The sequence below is a fragment of the Microtus ochrogaster genome, unplaced genomic scaffold (genome assembly GCF_000317375.1).
Source record: "Microtus ochrogaster isolate Prairie Vole_2 unplaced genomic scaffold, MicOch1.0 UNK76, whole genome shotgun sequence".
Lineage (NCBI taxonomy): Eukaryota > Metazoa > Chordata > Mammalia > Rodentia > Cricetidae > Microtus > Microtus ochrogaster.
The window spans coordinates 1224662-1249411 of NW_004949174.1; the positions used below are offsets into that span (position 1 = coordinate 1224662).

A 24750-nucleotide genomic window follows, 5' to 3' on the forward strand; every position below is an offset into this window, starting at 1 on the left:
ATCTCTCCAGCTCCAATATCCATTTCAAAGATACCTTGAGCATCTCTTAAGACTGCCTCAAAGGTGACTTTGAGATTACATCCTGTCTATAGTAAGAACTTACCCAAGATACTTCAAAAGGTTGCACCTGGGCCACACTGCACTGGATCCACGTGGCTATGACTCCCATTGCCTTAAACGTGGAACATGCTCACAGACACATGTCTAATTTTCCCTATGCTTTAATCCTGCTTCACAGCACAGAATAAACAGTTCCAGGAGGGTCTTACCTGGCCAGACGTGAGATCTGACCTCCACTACAACGCTGGTAACTTATCCATTTAGAATGAAAACAAATAAAAATAATAAAACCACCCTACACTCCAAGCAGTTAGAAACCCAATTATCCAAGTCCTATTCTGTTTTTGTCATATGCAAGGAATAAACCCAACTGGATGGCAAAGTTCCCAGAGACGAAGGGGCTACCTTCGCAGTACAGTAACAAATCTCCACGCCAAAGTCCTAAGCCTATCTTTGCAGCTCAGTTCCGCATTACCACAAATCACGTGATTACAAAAGTTGTGGTGATGCTTGTGGGTAGGCCAGGCCTAGTTGTCATCTGATATCCCAGATGGTCTGTATTGGGCTGTCTGATTGCAGATGGGCTGCCTAACCTAAAGAGTTAGCTGAGGAAGAGTCCGCAAGGGCCCGTGGTCTTTGTGGGACCATGTATACTTGTCAGGACAAGTTTTGGTACTATTTTGTGATTCTCTCAGGCATACACATGGCAGATCATGAGGGCAGCACGGGACACACTCCACAAGGGAGCTGTCCTCTGGGACAGAAGGAGACATACCATGGCTATTCTTGACGAATCGTGGAAAACAGCCTAAGATGGACAGACTTCCTCCTCCATTGCCTTAGGGCCAGTATGGGCCCTAACTGTGTTCTGATAGCCACCACAGCACCAATTTCCAGCCTTTAAATCTAACAAAAGCCCCTAGTAACCCAGGCTCCCCGCCTCCCTAATCCTCCAGCCTGGCAGTTTCCATATAAGGATTATAAGCTTGCCCTGCTCAGGGTTACTGGGGACATAAATCTGGGGAGAGCCCTAAGTCACCAAGATCAGCCAACAAGCAACAATTCTGTCACTACAGTCCTTTAAGCCTTTCTTAGAAAGAAAGCCGAGAAGCAGAAGGCTGCATCTTGTATTCCCTTCCTTATGATCTGAAGTTTCCTGTTGGGGTACACTGAGCCTATACCCTGCCTTTTACAGGGACGGGGAGCTGAGGGGACCATCTCTGGCTCACCCCTACATTCACCCTGGCTGTGGTTAGCAGAAAGGTTCCAACAGAGGTGGAGCCCCACTGGCATCCATTTGTCCCTGAACCCTCATCCTTGGCTTGGAGCCCGCTGAAAGCAATGTGGAAGGCAGGCCCACAGGCTACAACACACAATACAGACCTGTGCTAACATTTACAGTCGGTAGCTTTGCATTCTTACAGCACCGTGAGCCGAATGCTATTATTACTTTCATTTTTATAGCGGAAAAAGGAACAAAGAGGTACAGTATCTTCCCTAAGCGCTCAAATCCAGGGAGGAGTAGGGTTGGGGTTTATCCTTGGCCGGTCCAATTCCCCTCTCTTTATCACTGCTTGTTGAGCCGGCCTCCAGTCTCTCCAAAACCCGGTTTGGGGAAGGGGGCTCCTCGAACACAATGTCTTGGGTGAAGGGGCAGAGGGTGAGAGAGATGAAGTGAGCTACGAAGATGCAGACAAAAATCACCCCCAGAATGTTCCTTCCATAATTCTGATGAAAACAAACGAGCTATAAATGCCCATGGTTGGACCGGCTCAAGAAGGAAAAGGGTAAAAACTGAGAATCTGGATCTTGAGACGAGCTAGGAAATGCTGGATGTGAACGGGGCTGCCTGCCCCCAAAGCTGCCGGGCAGGGGGAGATGAACTCAGTGAAGCTCTCTGCCAACAGAATGAGCCAGCGGCGGGGCTTCAAGATGGAGATGTGTGCCAAGAAGACATGGCTCAAGGCCAGGAGAGAGAGGAGCCTCAGGCAGAACTCAGTCAATGTTGAGGGTGGGCAGTATTAGAGGCCTCCACCCTCAGCCTCCTGAAAGGTTACCTAAGGGTCAGTCAGATCTTCCTCGTGAGAGTCGCTCATCCCCACCCCAGAGGTAGTAGTGACCAGAGGAGGGAGCACCAGAGGGAGCACCGTCAAGTGTGCCAGGCCAAGTGACCTAACTGGTGGAGTTCCTTCACCCCTTACCTTCCTCAAACCCATCCCGGAAGGAGCCCGATCGACTCATTGTTCTGCTCTTCTCATCCAGAGACATGGAGCTGTTCCGGAAGCGGCTGTCAGTGTAGGGATCATACTGGCCGTCTGCATTGGACAGGCTGTGGGTCCTCAGCATCGCTGGGTTGGACAAGCTCATCTGGGTGACAGTGGTGGGACTTGCTGGAACCAGAGGAGCAGAATGAGATGCTGGATATCCATACCTCTGTCTGAATCCCAGCCGGGTACCAGGCAGCGGCTGCTTATCGCCAGCAGCGTGTGTGCCTGCCAACTTCACTCCCTTGTCTATTTCTAAAAGGCAGTCGCATCAGCATTTGAGTTATAGGCTTAGAGCTAAAAATACGGGAGGAAAGGTGGGTCAGTTCCAAAGCAAGGCTCAGGGCCTCACGTTCCAACTTGGCACGTTCAGGCAGGCCAGTGTCACCTTCCAGGCATGAGCTAATTACTCCCCGGGTTCATCTGAAACAATCCTCTGCAAAAGCCAAAAGCCCAAAATAGTCCAAATAGGCTTTTGATCAGATAGGAAGCCTTCGCACATGACAAGAAGCGCTTGCTGCAAAGAGTTACGGCTGGGGAAGAGCACTACCCGCACAGGGCTCGCAGCCCCCAATGGGATCATCTCGCGGCATGCAGAGAGCATCAACGCAGAGGGGCACACTTCCCCCAGCTAAGCTGAGCTTTCTCACCCAAAGTCCTTCCCATGTCAGTCAATGCTCCCTGCATTCAAAGGGACGCACTTAATAGAGTAGAGTTACTCGTCCGTGATGACAAGACACACACATCATTACACTACATAGAAAGTCTGGAATATTCAGAAAAGCCTGCTCTTCTAAATGCTGAAACCAAAACAGGTTTTTCCTCCATTGGCCAGTCCTCAAGTACTGCCCGTATTCTATCACCGTCAAGTTACCTCTGCCGACACCAGCACCCGGCTCTCTTTCCTGGAACTATACAGTCCCGAGATCAACGCTCCAGCGCTCTTCCATCGTTTGCAGATTTACTACGAAACGTTGGATTGTTCTCCCACAGTTTGTCTGTCAGACCTGCACCCATGTGTCTGCCTCTAATAGAGGATCCCTCAGCATTCCAGCAGAGACTATCACCCCCACCCCCACCCCCACCCCCATTGTGTCAGCCAGCACAATGTCGGGAGGAGCCACTTCCAAGAACACTAGTTCATCACAACTTATATTCAGCTCGATAAAGCAACGAGGACTAGGCTGGAAAACTGACTCTTCCACAGGTCTGAGAAGCAGATCGCACCCTGAGTAGTGGGTGTGTCTAACCTGTAGATTTTATGACAGGAGGCTATTATCTACAGAGCCCAGGCTCCGCACAGTGCAACTGAGTCACAAAAGCCTCTTATGCCAGTTAGTGGTGTACACTTTAATCCCAGCACCTGGGAGGCAGAGGGAGGTGGGTTTCTGTGAGTTCAAGGATCGCTTGGTTTACAGAGCGAGTTCCAGGGCAGCCAGGGCTACACAGAGAAACCCTGCCTTGCAAAACAAACAAACAAACAAACAAACAAACAAAAGAACAAACAAAATCTCCCTCTCATCCTATATATGCCATGCCCAGAACCCAACAACAATCAAAAAAAACCTCTCACACATTCAAATCTCATATGCTTTAAGTGACTGTTGGCCTCATTTGTGGCCACCCTAAGTCACACGTGGCTCAGGGGACGGATGGGACTGAAAATACTCAGAACATTGCAATTTTCTGTTTCTTTGACTGCATTGCCACCGAGGGCTGATCAGCTATGGAGAAGGATGTGGCCACATGCCTGTTTCAAAACACAAGATCACCTCTTGCCCCGCTCCCTTGCAGAGTAGACCAATACAACCCAAGGCAAGCGGCTACTCACCAAGCTGGGAGAAGTTGAATCTTGTTCCGGAGGGAGAAGTGACACTAGAGCCAGAGGAAAAGGGGGAGTTGGCAGCGGTGTCCTGCAGGCCCCCAGCAGAGTGGGACCGTAACCATTCTTTGGCGTCTTCCTGTGTGCGAAGCTGGGAGGTGGGTGTATACCTGGAGACGGAAACCAGGCGGGAATGAAGAGCGCTTATGAAAATGCATTCCCCACAGCTGATGAGGACTATGTAAAAAGAAAAACTATATTTAAGATGGGGGAAAAAAAATCACTACACACTACACACCCTGAAACTTATGAAGTTTCTCAAAACTTTTTTTTTTTTTTTTAAAGATACTTGGCTTCATCTAAGGAAAATTATAATTCCTTTCAGCTTGAGGGGAACACCTAAAGGGAGAAAGCCTGGGTATGCTCAAAAGAGCCATCCCTGGGTGTGACTGGAACATGCTGGTTCATGACAGGGTCGCCTCGAAGCCCCCTCCTTGACAGGAAGAGCTGCAAGAGGAGTTGTCTGAGCTTTGAGGATATTTTAATGAGCTAACTGCTGGCATCTGCTCACTGCAGAGCTGGTGAATGGCCATGAATCACAGCGGTTAGTGGGTGGCATTTGGAGACTTGGGGTGCTAGTGTTTACAGTAGCTGCTGCAGTTTTTCCAAGGCAGGGTCTTGGAGCACCTAGGCTGTCCTTGAACTTGCTAGGTAGCTAAAGATGACCTTCAACTTCTGCTCCCCCTGCCTCTGTCCCCCAAGGACTGGTATTTCAGGCATGTCTAATCATGCACACTTTGTAAAATACTGGGGGGCTGAACTCAGGCTTCCTGCACAATACACGAGCCCTCTAACACCTGAAGCACATTCCTGGTCCATGTACCACTAACAGATTTCCTGACGACAACCCCATACTGGTGTGTTAAATGCTGGGGAGCCTTAAGAAGTCTTGCGGACCACCCCCTTGTGTATTCCAAATGGGACTGCAATGTTTACTGAGCATCTCTGACCAGTGAGCTCCCTTTGTAGGCATCTTCGCCCTGAGCCTCCAGACTCACACAGGGATAGAACACTGAGTCCTGTTATGTGCTCTGCGAAGCTGGGGACCAGAGCTGAAATTCTAACCCCCGCTTGTGGGATTCCAAAATCTCATGTGAGTATCTGAAGCGTCTGCAGTGTCCACACTGTCAGGGTACCCTCAGATTAGGGGTTGCAGAGCGGGTGCCAACCAGCTCACTAGAGGGACTTTCAGGAATCTGCTACCCAATATGTGTGTGTGTGCCAGCCAGCCAGAAAACCAATGTGAACAGGAACTCAGTTCTCCGTGCTGTTGATGGATGCACACCCTTGTAAGGCACATAGATTATGTCACATAATCAATAGCTGTCACATCACCCCATTCTAAATGTTTAGATAATCAGTTTTCAAAATCCAGGGGTAGCTGAGCCGTGGTGGTGCAATGTCTTTAATCTCAGCACTTGGGAAACAGAGGCACATGGATAGGAGTGAGTTTGAGGCCTGGTCTACAAAGCAAGTTCCAGAACAGCCAGGACTGTCACACAGAGAAACCCTGTCTCAAAAGAACAACAACAACAACAATTCAGGGCTACATAACATTAATAGACCTACTACAGGCATGATCACAGCATTTCAAAAGATAACTACTTAGAAGTTAGCTCCTTCTTTGGGCAACAGTGGGTTGTGACACATCTTAGTTAGTGGCCTGCTTGCTTCGGGCGCAGGAAGCTCTGGGTTCAGTCTGCAGCACAGCAAAAAACCCAGACACGCTGGTACACGCCTACAATTCCAGCACTTGAAGAAGTGGAAGCAGGAGGATCATAGGTTCAAAGGTCAGCTACAAACAACTTCAGGGTCAGTCTGGGCTACACAAGACCCAGTCTCAGAACAAGGGGTGATGGGGGGGGCATCGATCATCTGCACATCCAGCTGACACCCAGGAAGAAAGGCCAGGCTGCAGAACTCTGCCAGGAGGCATCAACGCAAGCCTTCTTGTGGTGACGCCCACCCTCATGTTAAAAATGTTCGAAGAGCGCTGGATCTTAAAAACCATGGGTTATTAAGTGCAGACACACAAGACACCAACGAAACATTTCATTCCTTTTCACGTGAGAGGACTGAAGGCTGAGTGCAAGGTGAAGCTACAAATACTGAGGCTTTTAGAAAGCAGAGCTGACGGAAAATCCACGGGGAGCGTGAGCAAAGGAAAGTACCTCAGGCTGGTGACGGGATGGACATGATTCGAGCAATGGCGACTTAGAGCATCCTGCTTTACCAAGAGAAGAACCAATGAGCAGTCCAGGTCCAACTTACTACCAATAGAAAGACATTCTTTTCTGGTGGTCTTTTGTTTGTTTGTTTGTTTTTAATTTTCCACCAAAAAAACGATCATATCCATGTCTTGGTATTGATAACTGACCCAATCACTGCTTAGGATATTAAGAGAACTGTTCAGTGTTTTACAGCCACAAAGGCATTATCTTTTTAGATTATTTGGTGGTGCTGGGGATTGAACCCACAACCTTACTCATGGCAGGCAAATGCTCTACTATGGAGCTGCATCTCTAGTGCAGAAAGAGTTAAGAGTTTTAAGATGGGGGCAGCTAACAAAGCAGCATGCTCTAAGTTGTATCCTCCTCACACATGTGTGAGGTTGTGTGTACAGACATCACCAAGTGCTCAGTGTCTTTCCTGTGGCCCCCGGAGCAGTCACTGCTCCCAGCTCAAGGTGGCGGCTGGCTGTGAGATGTGAGATGGCTCTGTCACACGAAGCTTCACAAACACAGACAGACAGACCCTGCTCAAGCAAGTAAGGCACAGATGGGGAGATGAGAAAGAGAGGGGCCTGCCATCCAAACTCCAGCTGCAGTGGCCAAAGCAGGGACCCCAGCTCAGCCCAGCCCAGCCCCACCAGCCATGAGAGAGCGACACAGCCAAGCTCCATAGCCACAACATATGTCATGGATGCAAGGAGGGAACCGATACCTGAGTCCTTTCTTAGGCAAAGTGTTCCTATCAAGGTGCGGGTCACTGTAGGAGAGTTAAAAAAAAAAAAAAATCAAGAACTTCAGAGAAGCACAGGAGGAAGGGGAAGAAGAAAGGTAAGAAGGCTGGGGAGGGGCCTGAGGACCCCCAAGCGGCAGACTCCTACCAGCAGCCATGCGTGCAGTACCCCAACACAGTATATAAAAGAAACCTGGTCCTGCCTGTACCCACACCGCTGTGTACTTTACCCCACATCACAAGGTGGCCTGAGTCATGAACCCCAATTGTTTCTCCTTTTCCACAGGTTCAAAGCCAAGGCAGGGGCCGTGCTGCTCCGGGTCCTACATGTGTACCCTCCCTCAGCTCCTCTCCTGCAACCCTGGCAAAGGTTCCAGAGGGACAGAGACTCATCGGTGAGTTTCAAGAGGCAGCAGTCTGCATATTTGAAATTCATGTGTGATGAAGTCAATTCCAGGTCCCTCTCAATGTCTCCTTGTTCCTGCGCAGCCAGGGCGTAGCCAGGAGCTGAGCCCTGGGCAGGAGCCCGGGCATGCTGGAACTTGCTGGCTCATAGAGCCAAGGCATTTGAATTTCTAAAGTACAGGGGTTTAAAGGCTTGGTTTATAAGCCTGACAGAAACAAAGTTTGTGCTGTGGATGGGGTGAAGGGGGTTTCCATTAATTTCTTCCCCCTCCCCCAAGCATGAAACAACATCTGCTTGTTATGTTTGGCCAAGCCACCGCTCCTCCAGAAACTCGGGGTCAACACCCATCTTGGAGGCCCACCCACGGCTGGGGGCGGACACAGGCTTCTCTGCTGTAAAGCCCCAGCCCTCCAGGCACTCTGTACCATTATCTTTGCTGAACACAGACACACACAACACGATACTTGGAACAACACGATGAGCCAGACAGCAGCAAAAGCCTTCAAGGGAGAAGAGCCAGCTGGGCCGGGAGGGGTGGGGTGCAAGGGAGAGACAGAGGTGAGGGCCAGGCTGCACAGTGGGTGGCAGACAGTACCCAAAGGGATATTGAGGGGAAAAAAAAGCAAGAAGCTGGAGGGCAGGAACATGCCACAGACACCACAGGGAATGCCAGCGAGAGCTCCTCCAGTCCCGGATGAGTTGTCAGGGTTTGGGGTGGCCACCCACTTGCCACCTTTCCCTGGGCTTTGGCAGACAGTGGAGCAGACCCTCAGTGGCATGCTCGGCCATCACAGAGTACACCAGAGCCACAGACACAAGCAGGAGCCTCAGGTCAGCAGCCTTGCACACAACAACTGGCTCGACAACAAACACAGGCAGAAGAACCCAGAGGCGCTGCAGGCCTGTGAGGTCATTACCTGTCCTGTTTCCTGGGCAGAGTACTTCTGCAGAACTTAGGGCTAGCAGCAGGGGAAGAGAGAGGGCTAGAATTCCAGGCAATCAGAAAACAAGAGAAGGAACGTTAGGTGGGAGGAGAGGAGAGGCACTGTTATACACAATGGTCAGAACACTTTTCTCACTCCCAAGACTGACCCCGACTTGGCTCCTCAGGTCTGATCCAGAAACCAGACAGGCACACCCCAAGGCTGTAGCAGAACCAAGGCTCTAAGGATTCTTGCAGAGGCTCTGTCTTTTCTCACTGTGGCCAGCAGCAACTCAGGAGAAGGTTGGCATGCCAGCCAACCTCCCCAGATGCTCCCAGCTCACCTACTCTGCTTGCTCAGTCACACGACAAGAAATAAGTTCAAGCTGGCAACCCCTCAGCAATCACTGTAAGTTGACAAACCCATTCCAAAGCTGAATGTCATTTCACACGGTAGTATAGACCTGTCCCCATCTAGTAGGTTCTGAGCACCAAGAACTTCCGAAAGCAAAACCGAGATAGCAGGAAGCAGTCAAGATCAACTTCACTCTTAAACTGGCTTCTACCAGCAAGGAACAGGAATTAGAAAGGACAAAATCAAGCTGGGCGTGGCAGCACACACTTTTAGTCCCAGCACTCTGGAGGCAGAGGCAGGCAGGTCTCTGAGTTCAAGACCAGCCTGGTCTAAAGAGAGAATTTCAAGACAGAAAAACCAGAAGAAGAAAAAAAAAAAAGAAAGAAAGAAAGAAAGAAAGAAAGAAAGAAAGAAAGGAAGAAAAAAGATTTAAAAAGAAAAGAAGAACAAAACTTCCCAACCAAAGGCCTTTGGACCCCTAACCTTCGGTCTGTATCTGGGGGGAGGACATCCTCCTGAGGGTATAGCACCAACCTTTCTGACAGTGTGGTCTTCACACTGCTGGTGCGGACAAAAGGCAGCAGGGAATCTTCCTTAGCGGAGGTGACTGGACCAGGGGAAGAGTTGTGACTCAATCCCCCACCGCTGCCGAGGGATATGTCAATGGACTCGCAGCTGGTGTGCAGGCTGCTGACAGACTGGAAGCCCAGGCCATCCTTGCTCACTGCCGACGAGCTGGTACCCCAGGTGAGGCTGTTGGAAGGGCCCGAGTGGGCCGAGCTGGGGCTGGAGGCTAGAGGAGACTGGTTGAGGTCCACGTTCTTACTGTAGAGAGGACTGCTGCTCCCACTGCTCAGGACGCCACTGCCTGAGGGGGACTCTAGGTTACCTTGCTGGGTCATAGTGGCGTGAGGGTTGGAGATGACCACTGCGCTTTTCATGGTTTCAGCTGTGGCGATGGGCACTTGCTTGGTAGGCTTCCCACCAAAGAGTCTGCGAAGAGACAGAGGGTTGTGTGGGACAAATGCCTGGGACCAAGGTGTACTGGGGAAGCCTGGGGCAGCAGAGGTCATGAGACCCTTAGAAAGGGCAGTGGTTTCTCCTGCAGTCACAGAGGTCTTCCTTGAGAAAGGCTGGCAGTTAAGTGGGGCTGGATGCTGAGGCTTTCCAGGGTCCTCTCTCTAGCTCTAGGCTGCAGCCATGACGCATCTCTAAGCCCAGGCAATGGGAAGGCTTTCCACAGGCCTAGCCACACCCCTCCTACCTCACTTTGCTTCCCTTTGCTTTCTCTAAATAGAATAGCTAGACAGTTGCTCCAACCCAGGAATCTCCTAGAAAGAAAAGAGTTTCTTCTTTCTGTGACACAAGGTATGAAGCCTTAGGGCTTGTGTTTTTTTTTCCCTCCAGACCAGGAGTTCTATATCTGGAAGGAGCACAGGGCAAGTATCAGCAAGAGAACACCAAAGAGCTTGTGTGAGCCAACACCATACACAAAAACATGCTAGGTCCACAAGAAATCGGACCAGACATACCAGGTACAAATCATTTCTCCAACAGATACACAGAAATGCCATGCCATGCCACCTTCTGCTCATTTCCTCAAATCTGTCATCAGTACAGAGACGCCACAGAGGCCTTCTCCTCCATGGGCAGAGAGCTCTCTGGTGAAACCAGCTCCCAGTCATAGGGTGGACCACATTCTAGAATGCAAGGGCCTTATCCTACCCTCACAAAGTAGTGAAGGGGTAAGTAGCCCTGAAGACTGCCAAGAACACCAGTGTTGTGACAGGCAGACTGCCTTTGGCCCTGCAGCCTGGAGTGATCACCTGAAAACAGTCCCTCCAATCCCAGGTCTCTACAGCAGGAGCAGATGTATAACCCAGAATCAGGGAACGTGTTATCCTACTCTGGAATCTGGGCATCAGGATGCTTATAGACCCTTAGGCATGGGACCTCCCTACTAATGGGCGACCGAGTTGATGGCCGTGTATCATTGTTAGAAAGCAAAGATGAGAACCATCTTTGCCTGACTTCTCGCCCCATATACGAATTCATTTGGTCAGCTGTACTGATGCTTGAGGGAGTTATCCACCTCACTCCACTGTGACCTTCTCCTTGTCACACAAATAAATGTACAGCTAGACCACCAGGGCAATGTAGGGAAAGCGCGATTGCCCAAGCATGGGTGTGCATGAAGAGCCCATGTGCTTTTAAAGACTCCTGTATGCTAGCTAGCTTGAGGGTCTAGTAAAATGCCATTGTAGCCACAGAGAAGAAATCTCTAAGACCATGTTTTATTCTTCTACCCAACGCAAATGGCAGAGAGATTTTTCATTTATGTGCTGGTGTTGTTAAAACTGCAAAGAATAGCCCTCGGGACGTTACCCCCAGAAAAAATGAATGGTCACTGGAATCCTAATAATCAAGTCTAACGGATTCCTTCTGCCTTCGTGTAGAATGCTTCTGCTGGAGTCTTCAGACATCCTGCTCGTCCTCAAATATGGATGCTGGGCCTGACTTCTATATTCATTCCCTTCAACTTTCCATCCTGGGGCTTGTCACGGCCCAGAAGGCAACGTGAGAACTATGCCACCACCATTCAGAGTGGGCCAGTGACTGAGCATGGTGGCGCATGCCTTGAACCTCAGAACTTAGGAGGCAGAGGCAGGTGGATCTCTGAGTTTGAAGCCAGCCTGGTCTACAGAGTGAATTCAAGGACACTCAGGACTAGGTAGATAGGCCCTGTCCCAAAAACGCAAAACAAAAAAGAAAAGGACCCAGTGAGTCTTTAAGAGGAGTTGTTAAAGGATACGCTTGCCACAGTAAGAATATCCTCCAAGTGCAGAGACATGGGGAAGATGTCTTTCAAAGGTGCTAGGATGTCAATTTCTCTGTTAGAAATGATTCTGCTTCTAGAGGTTTCTAGAGAAGGCAGAGTGGGGCTAAAGACAGGGTTCACTGGATAAACCCCTTACATCCAGGCAGGAGGACCAGAGTTCTGATGCCTAAAATTCACATGATGGAGGGACAGGTGCATGGTATTCCCTGCAATCAACCCCCCAGACTAGCCCAGCTATGAGTTCAGCAAGAAACTCTGCCTCGGAAATTAAAGTCAACAGCAATCAAAGACCAACTTCAACTTCAGGCCTCCACATGTGTGCACACACGTGCACATGCCCACGTGTATATAAACATACACTTATGCTATACACTTACATATGTAACAATATTTTAAAAGGCTAACGTTTCAAATATTGTCCATGCTTTATAAAAGAACAGGATGGTACTGAGATAAGAGAACAACATGGCTCCATCCCATGAGCTAAACTCTGGATCTGAAAGTGTGCCAGGAACTCGCCCTTACAGCCACTAACTTTCCCTGGGCTTCCTCCACAGCCAAGCACAGCCCACAAAGATGAACTTTAGAAGGAACGCTGAGGAGGATACAATCAGCTCCAACAAACAGACGTGGACACTGAGGCAGGGCTGGGAAATGCACCCTGAGAGGCTGAACTCAGGAAGCACGATTCTACAACTTTTTGTCTCCCATCTGGCCATGGGAAAACTAACACACAGACCGCAGACCTGCAGGTGGGAGCTGGCCTTGAATGCAGCCTTACCAAGAACGAAAGCACCGCAGATTGCTTTACATCAAAGTCGGAGTTTGTTAGCCCAGGGGGCCAGGCTGTGTATTCTGGCCCTCCTGGGCTCCACTCTTTTCTACTTGCTTACCTGCGGAGTGTGGGAGAAGCCACATCTGAATACTTGGTCCCTGGCTGGACAGTGGCCTGCGTTGAGCTGCACACTGGCTGGGAAGCCGGGTTCACTTTTACGGAGTTACAGGAAGCCACGCTCTCGTTGTCTGAAGAGATGCCTTTCTCCTTGTCTGTCTGGTTGACAAGTCCTGGCAGCGAACTGCCCAGGGATGTTTTGGAGGGCTCCCTCAGCTTGGGCACTGGCAGGCCCGCTGACTTGCTGCTCATGTTAGAGTCGATGCTGCTGGTGCTACATCTATTCCCTGCCCCATTCCGGCTGTTGGACTTGCTGGGCCTGGGCAGGCTCCGGTACTGTAAGTTCGTTCGAGAGCTGAGAGACAGATACCCATCGTCCTGGTTTGGGGCTCCATCCATGCTCGTCTTCCGACCCGTGGACCGACCGACAAGGGCCGATGACTTGGGGATTTTACCTAGTGTGGCAGACCTGCTAGTGATGGTGGCCCCACTGGCTGTGATCATGGCCAGCCCGGCGGCAGAACCACTCTGTTTCTTGAACCCAAAGCTGTTGGCATTGGCAGTGGGCGTCCTAGAGGTGCTGGCAAGGGTTTTTTTGGATTCATCCCCACTGCTACGGCCGGCATCCGAAGGGGAACGCTTGACCTGGGAGGCTTTGGGCGAAAGCCTTCCCTTCTCAGACACCTTGGCGTCGTCTGTTTTTCCTAAGACAGAAACCAGTGAGGTCAGACCAAGATGGCAACTCTGTGAGCTAGTGTGCTTAGGGTGCAGGCCCTTCTAAAGATCTCTCTGCTCCCAAGAGGAGAGCAGCACCCTGGGGAAGTCAGGAGAGAGAGCGTGGCACAACGGCAACCTCATCTGCTGCTGTCACCGAGGGCTTTTTAGGAAGTGTCACTGATTTCACTCAGAACAGAGCCAAACCTGGAAGCTGTCGGTACATCCACAGGCACAAGAGACTCCATCATACATTGCCCTCTTGCCTCATGTCCATGACACGGACCCTGACATTTCCAGAGGACAGCCTTGAGGAATCGGTTCTAGTGTGTTAACCGGCTGATGATCCCTGGAGCCAAATACCGAGCCAGATGATACACAGCTGGGAAACAATCCATGTGGGACCTTGGTTGGACTCACAGGCACACTCCTCCTCCGAGACAACGAGGGACTTAAACCTTCAAGGAAGCTGTTGTGGGACTAGGAGAGCTGGCTCAGTCTGTACAGTGCTTGCCTTATAGGCATGAGGGTCTGAGGTAAAGCCCCAGAACCAACCTTAAAAGGGGCAGTTGTGACGGAATATACTTATAATTCTAGTGCTGGGAAGGTGGAGACTGGAGGATGTCTAGGGCTGCTCACCAGCTAGCCTAGCCTACTTGGTGATCTCCGGGCCAGTGAGAGATTGTGGCTCACAGTAATAATAATAATAACAACAACAATAAAAGGTGGAGCTGGGCATAGTAGTACACACCTTTAATCCCAGCACTTGGGAGGGAGGAGCAGGAGGATCTTTGTGAGTTTGAGGCTAGCCTCATATACGGAGTAAGTAACAGGACAGTCATAGCTAGACAGTGGATCAAAAGCAAACAAAAATGATAGATGATAGATAGATAGATAGATAGATAGATAGATAGATAGATAGATGGATGGATAGATAGATAGATAGAATAGGAGAAAAGATAAAAAAAAAAACCCAGATGATGGTGGTGAGGAACATACCTGGGGTTATCCTGATGTGCTTATGCATATTCACATATACTGGCACTCACACATTCTCTGTGCACATGCACTCCACACACACATGCTCACAACCATTCACACACACCAGTAAGGATGGCTGTGAACAAGCAGCAACCTGAAGAAGTCACTTGTAATGTAATACCCCCAGCAAAGCCACCATGATCCATCTCGGCAGCTCACTCACCAGTCCCTGGGGTCTTCAGGGAGCCAGCCGGAGCTGATGGCTTTGTCCTTGGCATGGTGATGCCCACTTCTGCTGTCATGCCTCGCCGCCATGAGCCTGTCTGAGAGATGACGGGGTTCTTCTTGCCAGACACACTTTTGTCTGACTCATCTGACATGTCTGAAGGGTTCCGCCTCCACTTGGAGCCCGGCTCCATCTTTACTCCACTGTCTGAGCCTCCATCTGACTTCTTGATGTCGTCACCAGACCACAGGGAATTCCTCTCCACCTGGGAGTGCTTCTCAGCGTCAGTCTGTGGACAGACACTGAATTAGAGCTCACCCATGCAGGCAGCGCCAGTCCAGGGACTTTAGAAGGACTATCTGCTTACTTTGTGGGACAGTGGCAGCATCTCCTGCTTTCTTTCCTTGTTTTTTTTTTTTTTTCAACAAACAACGAGAAGGGCAGGAAGAGACTAAAGGGGCTGGGGGCAGAGAAGGCCAAGGGCCCCAAGAGGAGACAGGCAAAGCAGAGGGGAGGTGATGGGAAAGGGGTCCTCCAACCCTGCCACATGCGGATAGTCCCCTCCAACCCTGACTCTGAATCTCCACCAGCACCAGCATGCCCACCCTTTCCTTTTGCTCTGCATCTTCCTGCCATTCCTCCAGCAGGGAGATTTTTGCATCTGGTTCAGCAGACAATCTAACACATGAGAGGGAGGGAGCAAGCCTGTGAACTCCACCAATCTGATCCGGGAAGCAATGGTGCCTACTCCAGCCCAGCTTTGTTTCTGAGCTTTCGCTCCCCACCATGTGGCAGTCCTCAGACAAGTGAGATAATTAGGCAACTTTCTTTGGAAGAGCCTGACCTGCTGGCCATGAAGCCCAGGAAGAGATAGGACTGTGCTGTTAATGAACCGCAGGGCTGAAGGACACAAAGGGAGCTGGAATGTTCTGGGGGCCCTGGGGCTTGCGGCTGGGGGGAGGGTATGGGTAGGGAGAAGTCACCAATGCTTTCAGCTGACCGTTTTGAAAAAGAAGTCCCCCTATATGAGCTGCCTAGAAGGGACCATGTAGGCAAGGTGGGAAATGAATGTGACCTAGGCAAGACCTGGCCTGAGGCCTGACTGGATGAAAGCTCTGTAGATTGGAAGCCCCTGTTCAGCCTCTTCTCTCATTACTCCCCTGTGACTGCCACCCACAGGTGCTTTCGCGTGCTTGCTCCTTCCTAAAACACACACGGAGCCTCGGCCACATAACAGGTACCAGAGATGGATCAGGGGAAGGGACAGCTTCATATTCAGCCACGTGAGGCAGAGGAGAGGTCCCGCATCTTTGTGCAGAACCAAGGTCTGGGAACAGATGACTGCACAGCTACTGCACACTTCCGGCCATGACACGCCTGAGAAAAACAACCCTGGCACGGGTTGGTCAAAGCTAATCGGGAGGCAGCAAGATTACCATCATCTTAACTTCAAAGGTGATCACCAACTCAGTGACCTCAGGCCCAGTTTCCTTCTTCCACGTCCTTCCGGCACTCACTGAACTAAAATGAACGTAATGCTCACTGTTGGCCACATGTTTCGTGTCTCTGAACCTGTAAGACCAGTCCCCATCCTTCGTGGAGTTTATGGTCATCTTGAAGTAGCGATGGAATACACAGACATAAATAAACCTGCGACTGTGAGGTGTGATGGCCACCAGGAGCCAGGGAAAGCTCTCTGTCCTGGGACTACTTCAAAAAATATTCAAAGGGGCTGGAAAGATGGCTCAGCGGTTAAGAGCATTGCCTGCTCTTCCAAAGGTCCTGAGTTCAATTCCCAGCAACCACATGGTGGCTCACAACCATCTATAATGAGGTCTGGTGCCCTCTTCTGGCCTGCAGGAATACACACAGACAAAATATTGTATACATAATAAATAAATATTTAAAAAAAAATTCAAAGCCTCTTCCTCCCGGAACTCACATTTGAGCACATCCTGATACCTAGGGACTGATAAGGTCTAAGCCAACCTGAGGCTGTAGCACCTTTCACGGACTTGACGGCTATATTGTGTGTTTCTCAACGTCTGTAGGCCTCTTTCCCACAGTTACACTGTAGTGCAGCTAATAACAGCCACACTAAACCCTAAGCTTACTGTGTACTGCAGTGCTCCAGGCAAAAGCTATTACGCTTTTAAAACATAGGGCTCCAGGGGCCTGTGAGATGGCTGGAAAGTAAAGGTACCAGTGGCCCAAGTTCAACTCCTGGAACCCAGGCAAAGGTGGGAGACAATGACTCCACAAAGTTGTCCTCTGAAATCCATGCACTCGTCATGGAATATGTACATACAGAGAGAATAATGATTTTTTTTTTTTTGAGGCAGAGTCTCACTATGCATCTCTATCAAGAACAGGCTGACCTCAAACTCAAAGAAATCCACCTGCCTCTGCCTCCCAAGTGTGAGAATTAGAAATGTGTACCACCATGTCTGGCAACAATAAAAATACATTTTCTAATTATTTAGAAAATACAAGCATTTGGGCTGTGGGCATCACTCAGTCGACTGAGTGTTTTTGCCTAATATGCATGATGCCTGGTTTTCCAAATCCCTAACACCACAGAAACCCAGTGAGGTAGCACGCTGTAATCTCGCATTCTGGACACGGAGACAGCAAGATCAGAAATTCTAAGTCATGCTTTACTAAGGAGTTTGAGGCCAGCCTGGGCTCCATGAGACTCTGGTGAGAGAGAGACAGACAGGCAGAGAAAGAAAGAGAATATAATTTGATATATTTCTCAGCAAAAACCCACAAGAAAATAACAGAATACCGAGGCTTTGAGTGGGGAAAAAGACTCACCCAAGTTTGCACAATGAAGAAGCCATTGTGGGGATTCTACTTCTCCAATTGCCAAGCTCATAATTTAACCCCTGTAGTATAGTGCAGTCCTTGACTAAAACCCACAGAGATGTAACCTTTTGCAAGCCTGGGGCACCTACTAAAAATACCCACACCTAGCAGATTCTCCTTTTATAGGCAGTCTGGTTGTCTCAAGCTCAGGCCGAGAGCAGCCTTAGCCTGGCCCCTGTGCCAAACCCTAGGATAGACTCCAGTCTCATCAAGAGAGTGCACATGTCCCCTCCATGGTCTGGCCTTCTCAGCTCTGGTGGAATAGCCCTCCAACTATCACACCCCCCCTAACTTGATGCAGGGTGTGAACTCTTCCAACCTCCTTTCTGCAGCTGAGGGCTTGTCTGGGACATCTTGACAGGTTTGCAATCACACATCCTTAGCAAATCCTCTGGAGCCATGTGTAACCAGCGGTGGTATCTCTTGGAAGTTAAAATGGAAGAAAGCGGTTTCTCCGTTCCCAGAGCGTATAATAGGAGGGCCAGGAGGTCAGCACTCTGGTGGTCCTACTGCCTTTTGAAGCTTTTGGACGTCTCCTTGATCATCAACAGGTAAATGGAAAAAGGGCAGATAAGCCAGCTATGGGACCTCAGAGAGGAGGACAGTGTTCCCAGAGAGGGAAGCCTGGCCCAAAAGGGGAAGGGCACTGGCTTTAGAGCCCAGGGGGCTTGAGTTCCAGCACTGGCTGCTGTGATCATCCACCCTGAATGAGGGCTTGGGTTCCTTCCCACCTCGAAGGCTATTACAATGGGTATCAACAGATGGGATTGAACAGAGAACCCTAAAGAGAGAGAGAGAGAGAACTGAAGAGCTAAGCATGGAAGAATTTCATAAGCAGAGTTTCTCCTCACCAAACTCTCCAGCTCTGAGAATCCCAGAGCCCTGCTGTGTCTTTAGTGTTTACCTCCTCCATGTCTTACAGACCTAAAACAGGGTTTTAGCTGCCTGAGCATCCAGATACTGAATCCCCTGCAGGCCTAGATGACAAGGGCGCTTTAAGCTGGAGCCCCCATAATATAAAGAATCACAGTGACATCGCCCGTTACTTGTGTCCCCAGACACTATGACCCTCAGACACTTTCAGTTCATCCTGAGACTGAGTTGTAGTTCATGTTGTAAACACCTCTAAGAAAGAAGCAGGTTTGAAGAGAAGTAAGTAGCCCAAAGTCAGAATCAGTAGCTCCCAGGGAGGTGGGCAGGTGCCTATCTCCAGCTTTGCGGAACCTGCCATCCTGATAGCCTGGTGTCCAGAGGATACTAAGACATACAGGACAGCAACCCTGGCCACATTAGTCCTAATTCTGTTGCCTTTAGAGTTAAACAAACAAACAAACAAACAAGCTGACAGAGAATTATATATTTTACCCCTGTGAATTTTGTTTAAAAACAAAAACAAAAAACAACAACAAAAATTTTGGGCACTGAAAATGAAAGAAAATTTTTGGCAAAGGCAGCTCACCACCCCAGCACCTGCATTAGTGCCTTCCACAAATCCCAGAAGACTCTAAGCGGCCAAGGACTGAATGTGTGGATGAATGTACGGCAGACATAGAGATGTCTGCTAAAACCCCCTGCACCAGCCCAGAGCCTGGAGAACAAGATGCTGGAAAAAAGAAGGCAGATTGCTCTGAAACTACAAGCCAAATCCATCACAGCATGCTGCCCTTTGAATTAGCATCTCAGAGACAAAAAAGGGAGACAGAGAAAGGCAGGCAAGTACAGAGGGAAAGGAGGGGCCTCAGAGAAGCTCACCAGCTCAGATTCTGGGAGAAGCATGCTCGGAGCTGGCAAGCTGCTGACAGACCAGGGCCATTATTTTGTGAATGAGAAGGCTCTGACTGGGCCATCCCAGGATGTCACAGGGTTAAAAACTCAACCCCTGGAGCACTTGACTTCAATGTCCCCCTCCTTTCTGATGCCACAGTTGGCACTTGGACTCACCGGCTCTCCTAGAGGTGGTCATGCAGAAGGGGCTCAGGTCTCACTCAGAGGACTTTGTGTCTCACACAGAGCCCTGAGCACAAGGGCTTGGGGTGCCCATAAGCAGGCCATGAAGGCCTGTGGGGTACCTTCATTGCTCCTCAGTGTCCGGGGGAAACAGTCCCCTCAGGGACGTTTCACCTTTCCTGCTGTCTCCTCCTCTTTCCATCAGCACACTGGTAGCTCCTTGCGCTTTCGAGAAAAGAAATTCCCAGGCAGGCTGTGTGTACTGTGGGAACACCAGGCCCTCTCTTGCCTCGTGTGTCCTGCCTGGCGGACTGTGCAGCCCACCATCCCAGGGTAAAGCATTATGTGACAAGACCCCCGATGAGCGTACCAAGGAGTGGGAGGGTGCAGGCGCATCTCCCTCTTAGATTCCCTCAAAGAGGGTTAATGGCCCTTAGCATTCCTGACAGCCTGCGGTGGGGGGGGGGGGGGGCCCAAGGCTGCCAGAATGTGAAGTCAAATATTTTGAGATGCTCCCTGGACAGGAACAAAGGGAATGTCACAAAAAAGTCCATTTAAAAGCACCACGACAATAGGCATATGGGTAGCCAATGCCATAGCCAGGATTTCTGCAACCCAGACCCTCCCTCTTCAACTCTCATTTTAATATTTTTAATTTGGGTAGATTTGTAAGAGGGCAAATAACCGACCCAATGAAGAGCGAACCCCCATTATCCCTTAAGATTACTTTTGATCTTGACTAAGGCATCTGTGTAGTAACCTTGAAAGAACACCCTGTGACATCTGCAAGAAAGCAAAGTGCTATTAATGAGGCAAGGCATTTGCCTGTACCAAGTTCAAATGCATGTGTGAGAAAGGCATCTTATTTGGTGTCAGTGGGTCTGCAGATGAATTTCTGCCTGTGAGGAGGAGGCAGATAATAGGAGGGCTTTCCAATTCGGTGTTCCCAGATCCCCCTGATCACCTGGAGCTCCCCCATCCCATGCAGGGGTACCACATGGATTTCCTGTTGTCTCAGTGCTTCCTGTAACCTGCCTACCCAGATGACCAACCTCCTCACTCCTCCCCTCTGTGTCTAAGGGCAGTCTGCAAGTTCAGTGGCTGCTGATATCTAAAATACAGAGCGTGTATCACGAAAAAAAGAAAAAAATGATACTGATACTTAGCATCCAGCGGGGACCTAGGCTGGCTGAGTGTCACTAATCTGGGTCTGATCACCAGTCAGTGGTCATTCTCAGAGAGTACGGCTTAGTTTGTTTGCAAAATACAATTATTTATTTAGGTGTACTGCACATGGCTGGGAGTGTGTGTGTGTGTAATTTTGAGACAATGTTTCATACGTCACATAGCCCAGGCTGACCCTACACTCACTACCGCACTATAGAGCCAAGGTTGATGCTGCTGATCCCGCCTCCATCTCCTAAGTGCTGAGCTTACAAACCCATGTCACTATATTCTATTTATGTGGTGCTGGGGATCCCAGCCAGGGTTTTGTGTGGGTCAGGAAAGCAGTCCGTGTATCCTGCAGATGCAATACTATTTCTTAAAGTTTTAGTGTGTGTGTGTGTATGTGTGAGCATACAAGTCCTTGTGCCTACAGAGTCTAGAAGGAGGGATGAGATCCCCTGCAGTTAGTCTTACAGGCAGTATGAGCCACCCACCATGGTGCCAGGAACTGAACTCAGGTCCTCTGCAAGAACCACACATGCTTTTAGCAACTGAGAATCTTAAGGGCACAACTTGAAAAATTCCAGAAAATCAGCAGCAGTCACACGATGACCGCTCAGGTCAGGGTACAAAGTATTTACCCCAAAATCTTAGTGCCCCTTCTTGTTGTCTGGGTAACAACAACATACACACACGCGCCTACTGCAATTTCTGGCTAAAATAAGAATGATAGCGGTAATAGGTGATCCCAAAAACAATGCCTAAAATACTGCCCCAGGTAGTCTGCAGCTGCCTTTCATCCCCACACTGCCAATACAGCTTTTCTTTAGCCCCACCCACAAAAGAGAGACACCTTTGAAACAGAGGCTTCCAACAAGGCCCCTACCTGTACAAAGTAAGATGCAGCTGAGGAGGAAGAGGCTGTGGGAGGGCAGGAGGGGAGAGAGGGAAGGGCCATGCTGGTGGCTAGGGGGTAGCTAGGGGGTAGAAGTCTCAGCCTTTCTCAGTAGTTGACCCAAGACATCAGCCCCCAAAGGATTAACCCACACCAGTATTGCCATAGCTGGCCTTGTGCTAGTCACAAACCACGAGGACGACACCATACTTGGCCTGCAGTGAAACAGCCTTACAGAGTGAAGGCCAGCCACTAAGGAACACAGCGAGGGCCAAAATGAGTCCACAGAACTGAGCTGTGTTTGAAATGTCAAATCCTAGATTAGTGTAACTGGTGGCTGCTATTACACACTGCTCACAGGGGACCTGTGTCAAGGAGCTTGCTCCTGCAGAGAAACAGCTTCTCACCTTCAGGAGCTAGGTACATGTTTTTGCGTGCAACAGTATAATTGAAAAAAAAATTAAAACCAGGTATGGTGGTGCAAACATGGGATCTCAGTATTTTGAGGCAGAGGCAGAAGAGTTCTGGGCCAATCTGGATCATCTTAAAACTCTCCCAAAACAAACAAACAAAAACCCAAACAACAACAACAACAAAAAGAAAGCTGGGCAGTGGTGGCTCACACATTTAATCCCAGCACTAGAGAGAGGCAGAGGCAGAGTTTGAGGCCAGCCTGGACTGTTAGGCAGAGAAATCCTGTCTCAAAATACCAAAAAGAAGGAGGAGGAGGAGGAAGAACAAGGAAAGAAAAAAAGAAGGAAAGAAAGAAAGAAAGAAAGAAAGAAAGAAAGAAAGAAAGAAAGAAGGAAGGAAAGAAAGAAAGATTGATTAAGGGATTTGGGTAGAATGGCCTCTAGCATTCTCACATCCCTAGGTTCAGATCCCCAGTGCTACATAAAGCAAAGTGTGGTTATTCCAGCACTGAGGATGGAAAGTAGGGATCAACAATCAGGAGAACCCGTCTCAAAACAAAAGATGGAATGTCATTTATAATAATATAATAATGATTTATAATAATATGAGTAATTAGTGTGGGCGGAGCAACAAGTAATACACAAGCAAGGGCTGTGACCCACAGACGCCATAGATAGACAGTTCCCAGCCTCAGGCTGGGACATACTGACTTCCCAGTGTACCGTTCTTAACCTCTGTTCTACTCCTACAGATCAGACCTGAGCTCATAGACAGCAACGGCTCTTGTGAGAAAGAGGAGAGACACTTTGGATTAGGATCCACACCAGGGGAACCAACAGCCCTTTGCTTATGATCTTCAATGAGGTGTGTGTATATATGCTTGTGTATTCAAGCAAGGTGCATGGGTGTGTGTGTGTGTGTGTGAACATGTATGAACACTCATGTGGAAGCCAGAGGACACCCTTAGCACTTGCTCTGCAGGCCAGGTTGGCTGGTCAGCGAGCCCCAGGAATCCACCTGCTTCTGTGGCACTGGGAGTTCGGATGCCCACCACCACATCCAGGTTTGTTGCTTTTTTAAATGTGGTTTCTGGGTATTGAACTCAGGTCCTCAGGCTTACATTTTATAAACTGAGTGGTTCTCTGTTTGTTCCCTGCTTGTTTATTAGTGTGTGTGAAGCTGCTCTGCCCCTCTGTATCACCCACTACCTGGTACCCTTTTCCTACCGAGAGGACCCAGAGACCAAACATCACAGCTGGACCTCCCCTCTCAATAGCCGGGAAATTCTGATCACCACAAGCTGGGCTAGCGGGGACACTGAAGGATGCTGGGAAGAACTGTTCTTACCTGTACATCCAGGTTTCTCCGGGAGGAGGCAGGCGTGTTGGCATAGGAGCTGATGGATGAGCTGGTATTGATGTCATCCGTGCTGAGATTGTCTATGGTGTCACTGATGCCGCTGCTGACGGAGCTGCTGTCATCCCAGCTGGCAAGACAAAAATATCCTCAGCCACCTTCTAGAGAAGCTTAGTCTAGAAAAGGCCCAGCCTGTGACCTAGTGTCTCCCAGGGGGCTCCTGCTCAGATGAGACTCGGCTACAAGGAAACTTGAGCAAACGGTCTGGTCCCACTTCACCAGAGTGGGTGGATTCATGAGCAGAAGCTACAGACCTTGGTGATGTCCCTTCACTCTGGGAAGCCTGCTGAACCTCCTCCCCAGGGCAGGGTGGGGGGAGCGGGCAGGGCAAGATTGACAGGGGAGGAAGAGAGGGAGCAGGGCGGGAGAGCTGCTGTATGCCCCCCCCCAAGACCTCACCTCTCCAGAACAAACGCCTGAGGACGGGAGTGCAAAGTATCCCCAGAGACCAGCCCATCCTATTAGTAGCTCTGTCTTCATAATATCCCAGGTACATACAGACAGAGCACGACTCTCCCCTTTCCAAGCTTCTAAGAGGGAGAGGCCAACCCCTTCCTGGCAATGATCCTCCATCCTTGGTTCCCCATTACTGCCTCCCACCTCCCAACACCATCACACTTAACCAAGCACCAGACCTTATCACTGCCCTTTTCAAAACACATCCATCCACGGGCAGCTCTGTCCAGCATGTCACCCCACAACCTGTGGTGTCCTAGGTGTCTCCTTTCCTTAAGGTCTCTGGCTGTCACTCCTCCCTGCGCCCCCCACCCTGAGGTGCACCTGGTGTCCCTCTCCATCCTATCTTACAGCCTTATGCACATGTACTTCTGTCATTTCTAAGCCAGGACTGTTTTCCTTCACAAAGCTTTCGTTGGCTGTCCCTGTCTCCTCATCTTTTAGGTCTCAGTGGACGTGTCATGACTTCAGAAAGGCCATCCCATTCTATTACTCCAATATGATATATTTTTCTTCTTTGTTTGTGGGATGATGGGCACATAGCCAGTGTTCAATAAGTACTTGCTGAACTGAAACTATGCGTGGGTTCCATCAAGTAAACTGCCAATGTCAGCGTGGCACCGTTCTAGCTGAGCTGGTGACAGCGGAATTACTTCTCCTCTCTTGCACAGCTAGAGAAACTGAGGCTTGGACAGGTGGGGTGCCATGTACATGGTCAGCTAGAGAGACATGAGCGGGTCGGGATCCAGTCATTGTGGATCTCCAGTGTCACTCTCTACTGTGACAACCGCCTCCCATGACATCCTCTGTGCACACCACACATGACATGGTCCATTTTCCCAGGAGGTCACGAACTCAAGGTCACACAAGGCAGGGAGGACAGGACTGATACCCAGGCAGTGACTTAATCAGATTACTGCCCGTGTGGCCTATAAGGACTGCTAAAAATCCTTGAAGAAGGTTGTCAGGAAGCCTTCCAAGTATGGGGAGCTGAAAATTTAAAAAGCCAAGAGAGCCTTTCCTACACAGACACACATACACACACACACACACACACACACACACACACACACACACACACACAC

The 24750-nt window shown here is 49.7% G+C and overlaps 1 protein-coding gene across 11 annotated transcripts in view; it reads right to left on the reverse strand.

The window, feature by feature from the left end:
* The window catches only part of Nav2 (neuron navigator 2), a 625974-nt gene that overhangs the window by 47667 nt on the left and 553557 nt on the right, over positions 1-24750 (reverse strand). For 8 of the 11 annotated variants that reach the window (XM_026777610.1, XM_005370351.3, XM_005370352.2 and 5 more), the window contains 8 exons: positions 23141-23279; positions 14500-14791; positions 12583-13285; positions 9385-9843; positions 8491-8556; positions 7150-7194; positions 4156-4316; positions 2262-2450 (listed from right to left, as the gene is read on the reverse strand). In XM_026777610.1, coding sequence (XP_026633411.1) covers positions 2262-2450; positions 4156-4316; positions 7150-7194; positions 8491-8556; positions 9385-9843; positions 12583-13285; positions 14500-14791; positions 23141-23279 — 2054 coding nt within the window. The remainder of the gene's footprint in view (positions 1-2261; positions 2451-4155; positions 4317-7149; positions 7195-8490; positions 8557-9384; positions 9844-12582; positions 13286-14499; positions 14792-23140; positions 23280-24750) is intronic. The other 3 variants (XM_026777608.1, XM_026777609.1, XM_026777611.1) reach the window with 3 other exon arrangements.